This window comes from Nuphar pumila, chromosome 5, assembly GCF_984573655.1.
Source record: "Nuphar pumila chromosome 5, dmNupPumi1.hap1.1, whole genome shotgun sequence".
In the NCBI taxonomy this organism is placed as follows: domain Eukaryota; kingdom Viridiplantae; phylum Streptophyta; class Magnoliopsida; order Nymphaeales; family Nymphaeaceae; genus Nuphar; species Nuphar pumila.
The window spans coordinates 137,477,564-137,498,988 of record NC_143253.1 but is presented as its reverse complement, the minus strand read 5'-3'; the positions used below and the strand labels follow the sequence as shown (position 1 = coordinate 137,498,988).

At 36.0% G+C, this 21,425-nt stretch overlaps 1 protein-coding gene across 1 annotated transcript; it reads left to right on the top strand.

Moving 5' to 3' along the window:
- The first annotated feature begins 1,073 nt into the window (after nucleotides 1-1,073).
- On the top strand, nucleotides 1,074-17,301 carry LOC149838965 (splicing factor U2af large subunit B-like). The gene is made up of 13 exons (XM_090006901.1): nucleotides 1,074-1,354; nucleotides 2,301-2,503; nucleotides 3,128-3,241; nucleotides 11,503-11,570; nucleotides 12,185-12,255; nucleotides 12,341-12,385; nucleotides 12,468-12,527; nucleotides 12,760-12,820; nucleotides 12,936-13,048; nucleotides 15,529-15,975; nucleotides 16,523-16,658; nucleotides 16,829-16,896; nucleotides 17,054-17,301. The coding sequence occupies exons 1-13, from the start codon at nucleotides 1,235-1,237 to the stop codon at nucleotides 17,189-17,191; spliced, it is 1,644 nt and encodes a 547-aa protein (XP_089863027.1). The 5' UTR covers nucleotides 1,074-1,234; the 3' UTR covers nucleotides 17,192-17,301.
- Nucleotides 17,302-21,425: the final 4,124 nt, after the last annotated feature.

Sequence of the window (21,425 nt, the reverse complement as noted above, 5' to 3'; positions counted from 1 at the left end):
TATTTAATTTTTAAATTATGATCATACAAATGCGATATATGTACTTGATTTTATAGGGATCAACTTTTGAAGTGTTCAATTCTGACACATTGGTGGGTTTTTATATAGCGTTTGAAAAATCAACGGTCTAAAATCTTTGTGGATTCCTCGTAAACATATGATCAAGGTGTGGATTCCTCGTAAATCGATCATGCTCAACACATTTATGGGGTCATAACTGCAAAAATACTGAAAAAGCAGAAAACCCATTTAGCATGTACCCATTTTCTCTCTCTATATATATATAGAGTGAGAGGTACATGCTAAATAAAATATGGAAAATGAAACATGTTAAATAAGTTTTTTAGTTTTTTTTTTAATTTTATTTTTTTAAATTCTGATTTGTATTTTATTTGATACGGATCAACTCTTGTATCATTTTTTTCATTGAAAACACACGATCAAAGTGTGGATTCCTCGTAAATCGACCATGCCCAACACATTTATGAGGTTAGAATTGTGAAAAAACATCAAAAGAGCATAAAACACATTTAACATATTTCACTTAGCATATTTAGTTTAGCACTTACTAATTACTTATATATATATATATATATATATATATATATATATATATATATATATATATATATATATATATATATATATATAAAGAGAGAGAGAGAGAGAGACTATCGCGTGCTTACTGAGCTTTAAAAAGATTGCGTGCTAGATTTTGTGAGAATTGACATTTGGATTGTCTGAAACCAACACCAAGTTAGGTTTTTATAAGGTTAAAAAATGAACAATTTATAATTTTAAAAATACTCAATACTTAAAAAATCAAATTTTTTTCTCAAATAAACATGATCCAAGTGTGATTTCTTAGTAAATCGGTCATCCAAGCAAGCACCTGCCCTTTTCTCTCTCTCTCTCTTTTATATATATTACCTACCTTTTTTTTCATCCTTTTTCATTAATCATTTTTCTTTGCTGGGATCCACAGCAAGTTGGGCAGGTTTGGATTCTGATCGGACAAACATCAGATTGGGGTTCAAGTCACGCTCAAATTCTGCTCTGCTCGCATTTCGAGTCGGCATCTTCGTTGCTTGCGGTCCGAGTAAAAGAAGCCTACCCGCCGTTGCTTCATCTGGTTCCTCTTGCATTCTCCCAAGCCCTAAAACCCCACCTTTCTTCTTCCTCACGGATCAAACCCTAACCCTAACCCTAGCCCTAGCAGAGAAAGCGAAGCGATATGCCTGATTACGATCGGAGATACGAGGGGAACGGTGATGGGTACAACGACTACTCATCCTCTCCACGCAAAGGTGGAAGAGGGGGAGGTTACGATGATTATGGCGATCACAGAAGCCAGGTATCTCTCTTCCTTTTCCTGATCAATGATTTCGATCGTTGCGGTCGCTTCAAGAGAGCTTGTAAACTCTTCTGGTTGCTCCTCTATCCAGGCGTTTCTTGAAAAATTTCCGGAGTATGTCAAAACCCTAACTTTTAGTGCACAAAGAAAGTATTACGATGAAACCCATCTCTTTTTTTTTTTTTATCTATGAGAAACTTTGATTCATTTTATTCGCATGTTTGTCTTATTATTCTTATTCCCCCTTTGGAACATGCGAACTTGGAGTTGGGGTTTTTGTGATTTTCGAAGGAAGTATCAATTCGAACTCTTTCTTCTGTCTTCATCCCTCCAATGTGTTGGAAAGCGCAGTTTTGTTATTTTTGAACGGTGTAACGATGGACGGATCGCTATTCCTTGCCCTTTTTATATGTTTTTAGCGTAGATTTAGTTTTGCATATCTGTTTTTTAGCTTAGATTTAGTTTTTTGAGTTGTTTCGAGAAAAAAATCAAGCTACCGTTCTTTTTCTATTTACAATAAACTGTAGTTACTTGGCTTTTGACTGGTGATATAATTATCACGAATGGCCTTCACATCTTTCTCCTGTTTCGTGGTGTACTCTGTTATTTATGGGCGCCCTAAACAAAATCTGTCTGGTCATACTCTCTCAGATGTTTTACATGTTAAATAGGCACACTTATCAAAATTGACTTAGTTAATTCCTATTGTCCATGATTGACACTGGAAAAGTTCTTCCTTAGTGAGTTTTAACTGTCTAACGCTGTCATATGCTTGATTGCTAGACATCATTTTCAAGCACATGTCAATTGGTCTGGGTGTTGGTGGGTGTGTCCGATCTGCATCCACCATTTATGTTTCGTGAAGTTGGTTTCCCTCCTTTTTTTTCAACTGCATGGTTTGTTATTTTTTGAAGTATTTTCGAAAGATATGCTCTGTTCATTGCAGTCAAGCAGAGACAGGGAGCGGGAGCGGGAGCGGGAGAGGGACAGGGACAGGGACAGGGACAGGGACAGGGACAGGGACAGGGACAGGGACAGGGATCGTGATAGACACCATCGAGATCGCTATAAAGATCGCAGTGAGAGGAGAGAAAAAGACCGTGATAGGGGTGATGATTATGATTATCACAGAAGCCGTGACTCTGACAGGTGATGCGATAGGAATTATGACTGCTGTTTAATTTACATCACGTTATTGACTACTTTGTGTTTATGACTTAGATTAAAATGTTACTATGGGCAGGAAAGCTCCAAGCATATCACCTGCGTATTATGTCATTTTAAATATCTTGTACTATGTTATTTGCTATCTGTTTTTAAAGTTAGTTGCCCATTATTATATAGGATTTTAACAAAATGAGATCTGTAAGTAATTGTCATGCTGATGCGGTAGGAATTATGACTACTTTGTGTTTTTGACTGTTGTTTAATTTACATCACATTATTGACTACTTTGTGTTTACGACTTCGATTAAAATGTTACTATGGGCAGGAAAGCTCCAAGCATATCACCTGCGTATTGTGTCGTTTTAAATATCTTGTACTATATTATTAGCTATCTATTTTAAAAGTTAGTTGCCCATTATTATATAGGATTTTAACAAAATGAGATCTGTAAGTTATTGTCATGCAGATGCGATGCACTGGGAAGAATGATGGATTTCAAAGATGGGATGTAGGAATGTTAATAATAATTGAATGAGCATCATTTTTGTCTTTCCATTGTTCTTTTTGGGGTTTATTAATGTCAATGTTTCCTGAATGTGAATACAGGCACAGAGATTATGATCGTGACAGGGAAGGATGGCGCATGCATAAATCTAGATCTCCTTCTAGGAGTAAATCAGAGCATAGATCAAGGTCACGTTCTCGCTCACGTTCAAAGAGGTAATTTCTGTTTGCTAGGGTAGCAGCTTGTGTTTATATTGTGTTTGCTGAAATTTCTTCTATGGATACTAATAGAAGCTTCACAGATTTTTTTTTCTGAGTTAGAGTGGTTGTTTTCTGAAAACTCACGGTCGTTGGATTGCATGCGGATCAATGAGATTAACTTTTGTTTTCATGCTTGAGCATCTTATGTGCAATAGTACTTAGTAAGCAAAATTCAGAGGAAGATTTACTCTATGCCTTGAAGGGGCAAATTAGTATAAATGGTTCAGTTTGATTAAACTTGGATCTTTTTTGTGCATTACATCCTCTATCAAAATTTTGGAGTTTGTATGAGTATCCGTGTGAATAACATCCTCATAATGCACATGTTGAAAATTTGTCTGCCACATGCCATCTATATATCACTTTGTGAATACATGAATCAAACCATTTGTTTTCATACATACACATATTACATACATATGTACCACATCATACATGCATACTGTTGCCCGCCTGTCCTGCACATGTTTAGCTTAGGCCTGTTGGATTTTGGGAGTGACCCAGCCCCGAGATGGCCTGGGCTATTTCTTGATGGGTGGGGTTTTGGCCTACTTCTTAGGGCATGGGTTTCAAAACCCATGTCTCACCGTACGAACAGGGTATTCTGTTCGGGCTGGGTCTTAACAGGATAATTACAGTGATGGGAAACTAACTAAATATAAAGTTGTCAACAACAATTGAAAATTAGCAAACCAACAATTTTTTTTTTAGATTTTATAGAAATTAAGAAGCAAGAACATGTAATTAACATTTTCTAATGCAAGAAAGAGAAAACAAGGTAAAATGAAACCAAACAGTCCAAAAAACTCTTCCCACCCTTCTTATCTTCATTACTTTTGCAATTCCAGTGAGTTTGAATTCATTGGCCCCTATCAATTCCAAAACTGCCAACATCAACTAAACCATCATTAATTCCAGGAAAAAGCACCTCTATATTTTGGATGACAAAACCAAAAGTGACAAAAAAAATGGTCACCAAGAACCACTCTTCTACCATCTTCCCTTCCCCAAATACAACCAACATGAAATTTCTCAATTCTCATAGGCCCTAAAACCATTGTTCCCTTCAAACAAAAGAAAAAAGAAAGTCAAACAATGCAAAGAACCAAACACTTAGATGATGTTATTTAACTAAGGCCCATTGGGTCAGCCTGGTACCCTGTCGTCTGACCTATGTTCAAGTTCAACCCATCATTGAATGGGCTGGGTTTCGTCTAGTACCTAACGGTTCATGGCCTAAAACCCTAATGCAAACCCAAGCTAAGGTGGGCTGGAGCTGTTTGACTCGTCAGACCTCCAGACTCATTGCACACCCTTAGTTGTATCCATAGTCACCTATATCGTTCAAGGCGGTGAGGGTTTTTCTCAGAGAGATTTTCAATAATTGTTTTTTTTTGGGAAAATTTCAGAAGTTCTAGAAATATAAAAATAATATGTATTATTGGGAAAGCATGAGGAAATAACTTTGAAAAGTTTTTAAAATATACAAAAATAAACAAAAAATACAAGAATTGGGCTTAAAATATAGAAAAGTAAGTTTTTTTCCCAAAGATATTGCAAAAATATCGTGATAATATCATGATATTATTGTGATATATTTATTTCTGGCAATACTTTGAAAATATCTGATATTTTGCCGATATGATTGGCTGACCAGAATTTGCCGATAATATCACAATATTTTTAAAATATCGGTGATATCAGTGACACTGGTTGCATCCATTATAACCATTGAATGCGCGTTAAACAACATTGGGGTATTCTTGTCCTAAAGGTTTTACGAACAATCTGAAATCCATCAGCATCTTGGCTGGTTTTTGTTGCATGCAAGGTTGAACCACTGCTTGGTTTTAACATTATCTGAACCAAAACAAAAGAATTTAGTACTTTTCACATGTTTAACAGAAGGCAAATTTCCTTGTCTATAAGAAACCATATGGATGCACAAAATTGAAAAAAAAACTGACAACATTTGGCTGTATGGGTGCTGTTTCTGGTGGTTGGTGTGGGCCGATCTGGAATCTGTCGGAATAGCAGGTTTGATTTTGTTATGCTACTGCAAGAAATAGTAGAAAACTGTAATATATCATAATACCCTCTGGTCACGTAAAAGCTACTAGAAAGCCCTGCTGTGGATGAATCATTCATGATAGTGTGGACGGTGTTTGACACATTTTCTGATCATTCTATACAAAGTTTAGATGCGAGGAATGTTCTACTTATTGTAGGTTGGAATAAGAGTTACCGGAAACGCCTAGGTAAGAGGGGAAGCGCGAAACGTCGCACTTCCAAAATGCGCGGGGAAGCGCCATTTTTTTGGGAAGCGCGTTTCCCTTTAATGGGAAACACACTTCCCTTTTATGGGAAGCACGCTTCCCCCTCGCTTTCCCCATTTTTTTCATTTTTTTTTTTGTATTTTTATTTTTTCTCTCTCTTTTTTTGCTTCCCTCCGCTTCCTAGGTCGCTTCCGGTTCGCTTCCTAGGTCGCTTCCGAGATGATTCTTGATTCGCTCCTAAGTCGTCCCACGCTTCCTGCTTCCTAAAATTTTGAAAGCGCCTCACTTCCCGTATCGCTTCCCGCTCCCGCTTCCTCAACTGGCAACCATGGTTGGAATAGTTACATCTTGGACAAAAGTTAGAGTTTATTTGGATCTTCATCACAAGGTGTTAGCCTTGGCTGACAGAATAAGAATAAGAATGGTAGAAGGGTTTATTCATATTCAAATCTTGTATATCCTCTTTTTGTTGTATAAAGGTGTTTTTTGTCTTTTACCCCACATTAACAGTTCAACCTATTTGCTTTGTCTCAAGGGTGGCGGCTATGTACATAACTAGGGATCAACTGAATAAGCGAATTCTTCTTTCTCTGCCTTAATACTATTGCAAGTCTTCCCACCTCTTCAATGTCTCCCTCTTCTTTACTTTTTATCGCTACACTTCTTCATTTCACACATACACATACACATACACATACACATACACATACATACACATACACATACACATACACATACACATACACATACACATACACATACACATACACATACACTATATTTTACACCAATGACACAGCACAACATAAAAAATGTTGCTCTCAAAGTGTTAAGAAAAAATAATTCTATCTATTTACTTCCAAAGGTATGATTACTCCTTTTTTACCTATCAATCTCCATGTAAATGTTCTTCTTTTAAGGCTCTGTTTGGGATCCGGCCAACAAGATGCCGCACCCGCGTCGACGCGATGCAGCTGCGCGTGCGGGTGCGGCACCCGGTGACGCACCCAGGGTCATTTCTGTACAATTTTTGGACCTTAAAAAAAATTACGCCCGATAAAATGTTTGCGGAGAGGAGGATTAGGGCAAATTTTTTTTGCCCTAATCCTCCCTGCCTCTCCTCCCGACCTCTTCTCCTGAAGCCGAAGCCGGCGATGACCTCTCTGCCGAACCCCAACGCTGCTGCCAACCTCTCTGTCGAACCTCTCCTCCTCAGGTACTCTCTCTCACTCGCTCTGTCTCTCTTCTCTCCGTCTCTCACTCTCTCTGTCTTTCTCACTATCACTCTCTCTTCTCTCACTCTCTCCATCTCTCACTTACTCTCACTTGTTCTCTCTATCTCTCCATCTTTCTTCTCCCTCTGTCTCTCGCTCCATCTCTGTCTCTTCTCTCACTCTCAATCTCTCGCCCCTTCAAACTTTTGTAATCATCATAAACTTGGATACAATGATTATACTGACATTAAAAAATTGTAAGTGATTAGTAGAAGAATAATCTCAATGTACCGTTTTTTTCTAGAACAATGTAATAAGAGTAAATCCAATGTTGTACCACAAGTGGCTCCGATGATTCCATAGCTGTATATTGAATCTTATGAAAAACCATGCCAGTCTTATGAACTCCCAATGAAAAAGTGATGTTTACTTGCATTTATTTATACACAATGAATCTTCAGTAATTTGAAGTCTCTTACAACCAATTGCAATTTCTTGCAAACACCAAAGCAAACTAGTGATTCTATAAGTAACACACTTCAAGACTTCATTTGAAGACAATTCTCAGCCTTTTCATGAACAACATTGACGAAGGGCATTAAACTCAATAACCAAAATTCACAGAAATTCATTTGAAAGCCATGCAAGCCTCATTCATGTGGTTTGACGTTTCTAGCATGTAGAGTATGAATAGTATTAGGTGCTTAGGTCTTGTTTTTGACCCTGTATTTATACAAACTTTCTGTTTGATACTTTGCTTAAACAAGTATACCATTTGATGTGACTAATACAAGTAAATTGGTTAATTTACTAGTGTTCAAATTTTAATAATTAACAAGGTTACTAGTGTTTAATAATTGGTTACTACTGAAAAAACCCCAGATGCATAATTGATTTTAATATAAGTAACACACTTCAAGACTTCATTTGAAGACAATTCTCAGCCTTTTCATGAACAACATTGACGAAGGGCATTAAACTCAATAACCAAAATTCACATAAATTCATTTGAAAGCCATGTAGGCCTCATTCATGTGGTTTGACGTTTCTAGCATGTAGAGTGTGAATAGTATTAGGTGCTTAGGTCTTGTTTTTGACCCTGTATTTATACAAACTTTCTGTTTGATACTTTGCTTAAACAAGCATACCATTTGATGTGACTAATACAAGTAAATTGGTTAATTTACTAGTGTTCAAATTTTAATAATTAACAAGGTTACTAGTGTTTAATAATTGGTTACTACTGAAAAAACCCCAGATGCATAATTGATTTTAATATAAATTTTTTATATTTTTTGGAAAAAATGATGGATAAATGAAAAGGACTTGCGTCATCCTCATCTCCACATGTGAGTTCTGCTGCAAGTGTTGCTGATAGTTGTAGTGAGAGTGATGATGTGGGGCCACTATGGGTACATGTAGATAAACTTGCAATAACTAGAGGAGGAGCTGGTGGAAACAAGGGATTTCGATGCAAGCTATGTGAAAGAGATTTTGTTGGGTCTTACACAAGAGTTAAGATTCATTTGTTAAAGATACTAGGACATGACATTTTAGGATGCAGAAGAGTTGATGAGGCAATGCAAAAACAATACAAGAAAATATAAGAAGAATATGAGAAGAGGAAGAGTGATTCTTGTGCAATTAGTGTGCCATTTTTAAGACACCAAGAAGATGTTAAAAAAAAGAAAAGTGAATGTAGGAGGTAGAGGAAGAGGAACGATACAAGCATCATTCAATATATATGGAAGGGAGGAAATGGATAGAAAAGTAATGAGGTATTTTTATTCTATTTCACTCCTATTTAATGCAGGTAGAAATCCTTATTGGAAGGATTTTGTTGTTGTTTGTTTGGTAAATTGTAATTTGAGTGGTTATGTACTTCCAAGCTCAGAAAAACTATGAATCACACAGAGCAAATGTTGAGAGATTGCTAGATATTAAAAAATATTAATGGGAGCAAAATGGAGTTTTCATTGTTTTTGATGGGTGGAGAGATATTCAAAGGCATCCACTAATCAATTTCATTGCTTCTTCGCTTAGTGACTTAGTATTTTTGAAAGCAGTTGATGTATCTGAGGAATATAAGAATGTTGAGTATTTGAAGGGGTTGTTTATAGAAGTAATAAAAGAAATGGGTGATAAGAAAATAATACAAATCATCACAGACAACGCTCTAGTTTGTAAAAGTGCGACATTGAGTTTGAAGAGTGAGTATCTTCATATTTTTTGGACTCCCTGTGTAGCACACAGCTTGAATCTGACCCTCAAGACCATTTGCAACCCCAAAGAAGAAAATTCACGAGCATATGATCTATGTTCATGGATTGAAGAATTAGAAAAAATGTCAAAAGCATTAGGAATTTTGTTGTCAACCATCATCATGCTAATGCTATATTTAATAAACATTTTGGCATGAAATTGTTAAAGGTCGCTGAAATACGTTTTGCGTCCATCATTGTGATGATGAAGAAGATTAAGTGAAGAATGCTTTGGTTAGCATGATGACAGATGAAAATTGGACATAAGAAATTTATTGTTGATGATGAGTTTTGGGACAGAGTCGTATATTTTCTTCAATTTACTCAACTTATTTGGAAAATATTGAAAGAAGTTGATAAGGATAAGCCCATGCTTTACAAAGTTTATGAAATGTGAGATAATATGATTGAAAAAATACAAGTTGTAGTTGAAGGAAAAAATCCTGCATTGGATGATTCAGAATTTTTTAACCATATTCATTTAGTTTTAGTTAGAAGATGGGATAAGAGCAACACTCCTTTGCATTGCATGACACATTCTCTTAATCCAAAATATTATGCAAAAAACAACAGGAAGGTGGTATTTGTCGTGTTCTTCCAAATTTAGACCCAGAGCTATCAAGGCATAAAAATATGTGCATGACATGACTTTATCTAGAATTACATTCTAAATCAAGTTACACGAGAGTTTGAAAAATTTGCATCTTCGAGATTATATGGACATGCATTACTCGCGAGAGAGGGGGATACTATGTCACAGAGATTCGGCTAGCAGGGTGCCGCACCCGCATCGACGTGACTCGACGCAGGTGCGAGTGCGGTCAACCCGATCCTGGGTGCGTTAATCGCACCCAGGATCATTTAGGTCCATTTTTTTTTGGATTAAAAAAAAAAAGATTTCCCTATGAAATGTGCTGCGAAATTTAAAAAAAAAAATTCTGCTGACAGCTGCCGATGGGCTGTGAAATTTAAAAAAAAAAATTCTGCTGACAATTGCTGACAACTCCTGCCTTTCCAATCCTTTTTTTCGTAAAGGATTTTCTCTGTTGACAGCTCCTGTCAGCTGCTGACAGCTCCTGCCTTTTCAAATCCTTTTTTTAGTAAAGGATTTTCTCTCTCCCCTTTATATATATATATATATATATATATATATATATATATATATATATACATATTACATTTTTGCCCCCGCCGCACTGCCGCACCCGGGTTTTTTGGAAGTGCCGAATCCCCGCACCCGCACCCGCACCCGCACCATGTGACATAGGGAGGATAATATAGATCCTATTACATGATGGTCAACATTTGGATAAAAAATACTCTTCTTTAACGTTTTGCATTGAGATTGCTATCCCAACTTGCTAGTTCATCCTGTTGTGAAAGAAATTGGATCACATATTCTCAAATCCACAACATGAAGAAAAACAAACTCACCAGCAAACGTGCAGAGGATTTAGTATATGTTCATTCAAATGTTCGACTAATTTTGTGAACCAATGATGAATACAAGTACTAGTTTTCTCTCTTAGTTATTTAACTATTTTTTAGTTTTTTCATTTAAATATGCTTGTATTTAACATTTTCAAATTGGGTTTGTAATGCAGACAAGGATCATCCAAATTTTGGGATGTAAACCCAGAAGAGTGTGACTTAGAGGGAGAGCATGATTTCAACATTACAAACATGGATATATCTGAGTCCAGTCTTTCTTCTTATGATGCATTTGATGAAGAAGAAGAAATTATTAGGATCCATTACCTCATAGTCATATACGTTGTGTAGGATATACTTTTGGTATGTAATTATGCATTTTTTGCTTCTTTTGTTAGTATACTATATAATTTACTTTTTTTTTTTCTGCTTTACTTATTTGATTGTTTTTATAATTGTGGTATTGATTTTTATGATGTAAAATAGAATTGTAGATTGTTAATTTGATTTATTGCATGCATGATGATGAATTGATTTGATGATATTGTGATAATTGTTTTTTATTTTATTAATGTTACTGTTGTTAACTGTTAAAACTTAAAATATATATGTATATATATTATTTTTGCCGCACCCTCGCACCCAAGTTTTTTGAAGGTGCCACACACACCGCACCCGCACCCATGTGACATAGGAGATGAGGCTTGAGTTGTCAGTAGCATCCTTCTGAGGATGTAGTTTAAAATGGCCCATCTCCACTTCTATCTTCACCCAAACGCCATTCTCATCTCCCAAAACAGTGTTCCCAAACACCTGTGAAGGTAGGTGGTATTAATTGCAACCTCATTAAATACCATCTCCACTCTTATCTCCGGCTCCCAATCAGAGCCTAATTGCCTTTTTGATAGAGATAGATGCAAATTTCTCTTATGTTTGACTCATATACAACTACATGCTCTTGCTCTCCAGTTGCTGATAATAATTCTTATTATCTAAAAATTCACTTAACATTATGTGTTTTTTTGTGCCTGCAGCAAACGGATAAGTGGTTTTGACATGGCCCCTCCAGCTGCGGCATTGATTCCCGGTGCTGCTGTGCCAGGTCTGTATTTTCTTTTTCTGTTTAGCAGTACAGTTTTCTACATTACTTTTGTTTAGCTAACAACTTCATGTTGAATTTTCATAGTGTCCTGTGGGCAAGCTATAGTTTATTCTTTATCCATTTCATATGTTACATAGGATTGTAAAATATTGCTATATTGGGTATCTTTTTCTTATATTGTTTACTCAACTGAGAGCCCTTTTGGTTGTTTTCTTGTTTTTGGTGGTGGTTTGTTTGTTTTGTGTCTGTATGTTGTTGTGAGAAGGCAATGTTGGGTTACTTGTCCCACTGTGGTGCCAATTGGTGTGAGCTGACTACTGTAGCTTTAATGTTCAAGGAGGTTCAGTGCACCGGTTTGATGGATCTTGTTCGTCTTCAACCGGCAACTATTACTTTTTTGGTAGTCTTACAAATATTTCCTTCAGTACTTAGAAATAATATATTTCTTTTGTTTTGGATACGTTTTCTTTCTTATGAAAGGCATATCAGCTAGGACGTATCTCGTATGAGCAGATATGAAGGTGATGCACTGCGTATTGCTTGACTGTTTTTCATGATAAGATTCAGTAATATGACCTTTTGGTTGTAAACTGTGAATTCTTGTCAACCTTCAGGGCAAGTAGCTGGAGCTCCGCAGCCTATCCCCGGGATGTTTCCGAACATGTTCCCAGTGGGAACTGGACAGGTATCTTCTATTCCTCCTCCTGAAGGCGCCTTTGATTATATTGTGCTAATTTCATTGTTTAAACTTTTTTGGTCTGCTCTTCCAGTTTCCAGCCCTCCCAATAATGCCTGTCCAAGCAATGACACAGCAGGCATGAGCTTATCCACTTTTGCATTAATTTAATTGTACGATTACATAGATCTACAGTGACAGCATCTGCTTGGTTCTGTTAGGCTACTCGGCATGCTCGCCGTGTGTATGTTGGAGGACTCTCACCTACAGCCAATGAACAGGTTATGTACTTTTCCTTTTTCAATCTTGTTATTGTTGAGGCCTTCTTTTTAAACTGTCTCACGTTTCAGGGTTGCACAATCCTTTTTTTGGGGGTGGGGGGGTGGGGGGAAGGGGAGAATGGATCATTGGATGTAGCCTTTTCACTGTTCTTTCTTGTTGATTTATTCTTCAATTGATCGTATGGCTATTGGCTGATATGCTTTTTCCTTCACTTTTTTCCTCTTCTTGCAGTCTGTAGCAATCTTTTTTAGCCAGGTTATGGCTGCTATTGGAGGGAACACTGCTGGTCCAGGTTTGCTTGATGACTTTCCATCTTTATCTGTTTCTCTAATTATTTGTTATTTAGTTTTGTTGTGCTCTGATGGGAGGGGTGTTGCAATGACTTACTGTGAGCTTGGTTACTTCAGGTGATGCGGTTGTCAATGTTTACATAAACCATGAAAAGAAATTTGCATTTGTGGAGATGAGATCTGTTGAGGAAGCCAGTAATGCGATGGCCTTAGATGGCATTATTTTTGAGGTTTGACTTTTTTCATTTAACGTTGGTACCTGCAATGTGACACATGCTCATACACATTCATCATTGGCTGTGGTTTATGTTAATGTTGTCGGCTTTGAATCAATATTTGAAGTTTGTGAATACCTTAATGCTGAAACCTTTGAAACTTGAATTAATATTTGAAGTTTGTGAATGCCTTATCAAGGAAGAACAATTTAAGTTATTTTTTATGTTCTTTGGTTCATCCTGCCTTTTTATTATTATTGAATGACAGTAAAATGCTGTTCATCTTAACGGAGAGGATGGGGAACATTCGTTTGATGCTTGCAACAAAAAAAGGAGGATAGAAATATGAAATTACTGATGTGGTTGGCTGAGTCATCCAATTAAAGGATTGGCATGGATTTTTGCAATTAATGGGGATAAGAAGGGAAATCCCACTAAGTTAATGCAAAGGGTTCTGAATCCTGGTTCGCTGTTCCTTGTAAAGGTCTTGTCAATAATTTCACATTTTATGGAGAAAGTATTTCTTCTTGATTGTCCTGAAAAGTGGGTGTGATGGATGCATCTATTGTTTTTTCACTCAGAGGTGGTGTTGTGGGTGCATTTTATCTTTTCTTTTTTGGTTGAACATGAAATGTTCATTTGCAATTGATGTGATAAGATAGTTTATTTTTTATATCCAAGGATTTTATAAGCATTCTGAACATCAATTATTGGTTGGTGAAGGGGAACATTGCATGTTCGAATCCTTTTCAATCTGTAAACTTTCGATGAAGGAAGAGGAAGAATGAAGAAAGCACTGAGAAAGTTCTTTTCACATGTTAATTTCATTAATATATCAAAACCTTGTTAAGGGTTATTAGTTATTACAAAATGCGTAGTAGATTATTGCATATTACATGGTTCACATACCACCATAGGTTTGCTTCAGATATAGAATGAATAGAAAATTATCGCTTAAAGGTGGTGTGAGACCCGGTGCATATATTATAAGAATGAAGCCCCATACAAATTACAAGAAAACTATATGAAATAACAGAACTGCTATTTTTTTGTATAAAATGCGTAATGTTGCTCGTTGAATTGTTCTTGGGGATTTATGCTGCAAAATTCATCTTCTAGGAAATGAAACCTGTCCATTGTGAAATTACTAAGATATCTGCCATTCTGAATCAGCTAACTTCATCTTTATTTCATATTCAATCTTGTGTTCAAAATGGTATCCAATGTCTATATGCATTGATCTGTCATGAAAGACTGGATTTGCAACAAGCGCTGAGGTGCTCTTATTATCTCAATATATAGTACAACTAAGAATTGAATTTGGTTTGGAACTTGGAACAAAGTTACGTATCAGATCACTAACAACTTCAACATTAAAAAATATTTTTAATGTTGAAATGTACTTGCATTAAAAAGTGCTGGATCAAATTGATATCTGACTTAGATATTTCATGATGGCTAAACAGAGTAAACAGAGGAATATTCAAGAAATAGAGAATGTATAAAACTTGATGCATTAGAAAATCTCACGATAATGTGTGTATGTCTGATAAATTTGACTCTAGGAATGATAGAGAAAATAAGAGTGAGTCAAGAATCAAAGAGAAATGAGAGGGAAGAGAAAATGTAATATAATTAAGAAGAAAGAAAACTATAAATAAAAAAACCTGAGATTAAAGAACAAAGGTGAAAGTTGCCCAAGCTCTGATACCATCAAGACAAAGGTTGAAGAAAGCATTGAGAGAGGTCCTTTGTTCTGTAATGACCTCCTGTATGGTGGTGGCACTCATAACCTTCATTAATATATGTAATCCCTGATTCGGGTTGTTGCAGATTAAAACATATTATAAGTGGCACTCTAGCATGCATTACCTTTGTTAGTATACAAAAACGCTGATTAGAGTTACTACAAAATGCAAGCAGATCATAACTTATAATGAATGCCACCATATGTTGTGTCAAATATAAAATGGACTAATTGCATAATTGCCATCTACAGGTGGTATGAAACCCAATACATGTTACAAGAATGAAATCTAACACATATATTACAGTAATAGCAGAATACAAGATCACAGAGCTATTATTCTACATCAGGTATGTCTGACAAAATTCACTTGTAAGTGCCAGAGCGCTAGTGGGATAGCCCCTTTTACCTGTAGATTGGTAACCATGCAGCCCCCAGGTCACCGGTTCTCCATTACCAGGAAAGTGGGACAAGGTTAATAATTCTAATAATTTATTTGAGTGCATATTCGTAGATTAATTTCCAATATGTTGCTGTACTTTCTTACATCATTTTCATATCCATATCTTAGTACCATAGCTGGTAATGTTATTCATGTTGTTTTCCTTTCCCAGTTTCCTGAGTCTTTGATTCATGCCATCAGTAACTGAATTCTTCGTTTAATTATTATTGTATAAAATAATCAAGTTGATATTCATAAGGTGCTTGTTTGGCTTGCTCTACCTGATTCTTTGTTTCAATTGTGTAGGGAGCACCTGTCAAAGTGAGGAGGCCCAGTGATTACAATCCTTCTTTGGCAGCAGCATTAGGTCCAAGCCAACCTAATCCCAATCTAAACTTGGCGGCTGTTGGATTAAGTCCTGGTTCTGCTGGTGGGCTAGAGGGTCCAGATCGAGTCTTCGTGGGTGGGCTTCCCTATTACTTCACGGAAGCACAAATAAGGGAGTTACTTGAGTCTTTTGGACCTCTTCGTGGTTTTGATCTTGTCAAGGACCGGGAAACAGGAAATTCAAAAGGCTATGCATTCTGCGTCTATCAGGATCTAAGTGTTACAGACATTGCATGTGCTGCTCTTAATGGCATTAAGATGGGTGATAAAACTCTCACAGTTCGGCGTGCAAATCAGGGAGCCACACAGCCTAGGCCTGAGCAGGAGAGTGTGTTGTTACAGGCACAGCAGCAAGTAGCTTTGCAGGTAAGGCGTGCACACACACACACACACACACACACACACACACACACACACACTTCCCATCTGTGGTAGCTTTGCAGGTAAGGCGTGCGAGCACGTGCACACACACACACACACACACACACACACTCCCCATCTGTGTCTATGCTTGATCATTTCTGTTGCAACTCTAGCATCATTGAGGCTGGAACCAACAGTGTATTGCTGTCTGGCTGGGACTATATGCGATTTTGGATGCCCTAACACTGGGTGGTGCTTGCGCCACAGGAAGTATGACATTTTTTCACGTTTGAGGCCTTGTTGCCTGTTGTGGTTTTACCTTTTGAGAATATACAGGGTTGTTTCCTGGGGAGGGGGGTTATTCATTATTTCCTTGGATGAGTAGTCGGAGTACGGAATAGTTTTCTTTATTCTTTTATTTTTCCCAATCTGTTTAGTTCTTCATTGGAAACTCGGAATCATTGAAAACAATTTGTGATCAGTTTCAATTTCTGTGTTTATTTTTTTTAAATTAGTTAATCGAGCTGCATGCTGTAACATTACCATGCAGAGGCTTGTCTTTCAAGGAGGTGCTCTCCCTACCAAGGTTGTGTGCCTAACGCAAGTTGTAAGTGTGGATGAATTGAAGGATGATGAGGAATTTGAAGACATAATGGAGGACATGAGAGGAGAAGGCGGAAAATATGGTATTCATCCAACTTGTTATAGTGCCCAAATATGCCTCATTTAATGTTTGCATCGATGGCCTTCTTTTTTTCTTGTTTTGGTTGACTTGTTTGCCTTGGGGATTGTGTTGTACAATAGTCTCTGGTTCTCTTGCGAATTGATTAATTTTAACGATTCTTCCATTGGGCAGGAACATTGGTAAATGTTGTCATCCCACGGCCTGGACCAGATGGGGAGCAAACTCCAGGGGTGGGAAAGGTGAGCCCATAATTCCCTGTGGTTGCACTTGAGGACATGATTTGTGACCGTGTTCCAAAACTTTCTCATAAATTATTTCATATGAAAATGATTTTTAGTTTAGTTGGTATTCATCGCCAGTTGATAACTGGTCACATTTGCTAATTAAAAATTTAAGGTGTTCTTGGAGTATGAGGATACGGATGCTGCTTCGCGAGCTCGGGCAAGCTTGAACGGAAGAAAATTTGGCGGTAACATAGTGGTTGCAGTGTTCTATCCAGAGAACAAGTTTTCAACAGGGGAATACGATGGGTAGATTGTTTTTTGATTCAGATCTGAATCTCCCTACTTAGGAACTGCTGTTAGGCACTCGAGCTTATGATATGTTATCCTCATGGTAAAAAAAATTCTATCTGCGATTCTCTCACTCTTATGTTGGTTTGGTCATTGTTTACGTAACAGTTTCTCATCAATCTGGCCGGTGAGCCTCTCTCGTCGAATAGATTGAAAGTTTCAAACCGACTGGACATAGCCAGCACGACTAGTCTCTGATCTCGTCTGTGGTTTCCCCTTCCTCATGAGGAAAAAAAAACTTCATGAGAAAGAGATGACAGGGCCCACTCATTAAATGCCAAAAACCTGTTTCTTATGAAAACAGGATCACACCTCCAAGCACTTTCTTTTGTGGTCATCTCTTTCATGGGAAACTGCTTTCCCGTGTGGGTGTGTAAGTGTAACAAACGCCCCTCAGTGATCCGCATCGTTTGGAAGGTGGGTAGGGCTTTGCTGCCCGGGTGGGTAACCCAATATCACTACTACGGCTTTGGGGTTTAAATTCCTATAATCCCGTTCTCTGCCATAGTGACAAACGTTGTGACTTTTTCAACAATATTAAAAAAATGTCATGATGTTTAGATCCGAGTCGTGAACCGAAATGCTGCACCTTGCATTTCAGACTTGCAATTTTTTTACGGTATTTTATCCATATTAGGCCCTCTCTTAGAGGCCCAAGCCTAATTAGTCCCTCCCTTTAGGGAGTTTTTAATACAACATCTTGTTTTATTGCTTTTTCCAAATTCATCTTGTAAGGTAAATAAATTATTGAGTAATTTACGTGTATTTGCCTAGCCTATGATGATTTTACCTTGTGGCTGTGCCACTTTGTATGTGTCATCAAAAGCCTGCCTGAGTCGTTCCACTGTATGTCACAACTATCTCGTTCTCAAGAGTTTCCCGTCAAGAGAATATATCAGGATCTTTTGCAACAAAATTTGTTTATTTTTTCTCATAAATCTTGATGAATTCAAAATTTTAAAAATAACAAAATGTTGTAGGAAACTAAGATAAGATATAAATCTACTAATGAAAAAATGAAAAAAGATGTGTTTTCCTAAAAACCTCACAATTTGTTAAATCCAACTGATCACCAAAGTTGCAAATAGTCACCTTCGTTAGGATCTTTTTTTCCCTTCGCATGTGCGAAACTCATGAAGTTCGTGTGATATATCGCTCTGTTCGTCGGGTATTAAAAACTTTCATTTAAAAGGAGGTACATATTTTTTTTTTGTGGACCTCATGAAGTGCATAAAAAATTATGTTATTTATGAGGTTTTCTTTGTTATTTGTAAAATCACAAATACCTTAGTAAAATTACATATTTTACACCAAAGTTGCGGAAAACTGTGCCAACCTCCTTTCTTCTTGTTTTAACCCTTAATTAAATGTATGTTCACACATTTTTTTACGGTTTTCATGAAGTGCACAAAAACAAGTTTTGCGAACCTCCTTATGATAGTAACTTCACAAATACCTTGGCAAAATCACATATAGCTGGTACTTATAGAATGTAATTTTCATGAGGAAAAACACTTATTTTGTATTGCGAACATAATGAATTTTGGGATGTAACATATTTGCGTCTCTCTGCATAATTAGGTATGCAACCTTCTTATAAAATATGTAGATTTTTGTACAAGCATACTATAAAACCAACGATAAGGTTTCACAGAATCTAGATTTTTTGTGGTCTCAAACAAGTGGGAACTTATGACCATTTTCCTAGGGCCAAGCATCAACAGTGAAAAGATCGACAACACTTCATCGAAAAAAGACATCGACGATGAGTTTTTTTTAGTAAGGGTACCTTATGGTATAGGTGACATAAGAAATAAAATTTGCAATCCATTCTCAACATAAAGAATATGGACGATGATGGTATAAAATCAATGATATATTATACTTTTTTCCTATCAATACAGAGTTGACGTATCTCACAGTTAACATCTGATCACATGGTATGACTGAGATAGAAAGAGGTGATATGCAACATTCTTGAGGCCAAAGAGATGGAGGTACCTCTATACATTAACTGCTTTCTCTCCATCAAAGAGGCAGTGAGAAACTATATTCTTATGAAAGAATGATATAAAAGTAATGTATGAGTGACTTTATTTTGTGAAAGAATGATATTAATGAAATGTATGAACATCTTTATTTTGTGAAAGAATGAAATGAATGCAATGTATGAGCAACTTTATTTTGCAAAATAATGAAATGATTGCAATGTATGAAAAACTTCATTTTGTAAAAGAATAGAATAAATACAATGAATGAATGACTTAATTTTGTGAAAGAATGAAATAAATGCAATGTATGAGCGCCTATATTTTATAAAAATGAAAAAGAATGGAATGAAGTCTACATATATTTTATGCAAGGATGAGAAAATCTGCATATATTTTATCAGGAAGACTTCATGAAGTCTACATAAAATATAGGCAAAAAATAACTAATATTTGCGAGGATGAGGAAGTATATAAAATATTGGTCATCTTCATATATATTTTATGCAGACTTAATCATCCACACATATTTTATGTGGACTTCCTCATTGTCATAAATATTGATAAATTTTAACCTATATTTTATGCAGACTTCGTGAGGTTCAAAAAAAAAAATCATACGGATCTACCTTTTAGTCAGAGGGTGCAATACAACTTCATTCAAACTAAGCGAGGTCATACATATATTCATTATATTTATTCAATTCATCAAAAAATAAACTTATTGATATATATTCATTCTAGTCATTAAAAAATGAACATATATATATATATATTCATTTTGTTTATTCAAAAATAAAAATGTTACAAACATTCATAGAACATAACTCAACATTAGAGGGTTCGCTAGACTACGCCGCACATGGTCATTATTGATGAAATAGGGAAAGACTCAATATTGGGGTTTCGTTCTGTGGCTTCTTAATGTCAGTTGGATTACTAATTTTGTCCATTGACCCTCTCTTCGCTTGAGAAAATGATTGAAGTGAAATTTCCTCCTCTGTAAGGGCTCATTTTTAACCATGAATAGCTCAACATCGAAGGTTTGACTGACATTAAGAAGCCAAAGATCAAACTTTTGATATGGAGCTATGTCTAATTGAAAATAAGCCATTGGAGGAACAATTATATGTCCTTTGGGTCAGATTGCAGAGGTGAAAATTTTGCCTCAATCATTTACTTGAGAGAAAAGAGGGTCTACGAAAAAAAACAATAACCTGACTGACATTTATAAGCCAAAAAGAGAACTATGTTCTCCAAAATCTTGTCCACCTCAACCATGACATCCGCTTCTTGTTGTTCCAAAATCTTCTCCACTGTCATTTTTTTAAAAGCGAAAACAAAACCTAAAATACAAAACCTAAAATGAGAACCATCACTTTTTTACTATCGAAGTATCGTCATAAAAATTGAAACATCATAATTAATGTTGGTTTGCAAAAATATATAGATGTTCACATTTAAGTCTTCAATAAATTTATGAATCTCCTATGCATTAGTTGTGAAGTGTTGACATGTTTCAATTACAAAAAATTCACAGATATATGTGTGCAAACTTCGTCCTATATATGCGAATTATGTGAAAATATATGCGAAGTTAAACTGAACCATGTAATATCACAAATAGTGGATGAAGTTCGCATATATTTTATGCACATACTGAACTAAGTTCGCATATACCTCATAGACTTTCTTATCATCATAAATATTGGTCATTATTTACCTATATTTTATGCAAACTTTTTCATCATCGCAAGTTTACAGTTTAACTATTTAAGGAACATCTTTAAAGTTCAATAATTCATACAAATTTATATTTATATTGTATTTATTTTATTCATTAAAAAAATGAACATGCTCATTGCATTCATTTCATTAATTCAAAACTTGATCTGACCATACATTGCATTCATTAAAAAAAAATGAATTGACTCATATATTGTATTCATTCCATTTATTCAAAACTGAATTTGCTCATTCATTCTATTCATTCAAAAAAATGAATATGCTCATACATTGCATTCATTCCATTCATTAAAAAAATGAACTTGCTCATACATTGCATTCATTAAAAAAAATGAACTTGCTCATACATTGCATTTATTAAAAAAAATGAACATGCTCATACATTGCATTCATTTTATTCATTCAAAACTAATTTTTCTCATTCATTCAAGGGAATGAGCCTTCTCATACATTGCATTCATT

Coding starts and splice junctions, on each gene's coding strand:
- LOC149838965 (XM_090006901.1), top strand. CDS start 1,235: ATGCCTGATTACGATCGGAGATACGAGGGGAACGGTGATGGGTACAAC. Junction 15,976..16,522: donor AGCAGCAAGTAGCTTTGCAG/GTAAGGCGTGCA, acceptor ATTACCATGCAG/AGGCTTGTCTTTCAAGGAGG. Junction 16,659..16,828: donor AGGAGAAGGCGGAAAATATG/GTATTCATCCAA, acceptor TCCATTGGGCAG/GAACATTGGTAAATGTTGTC.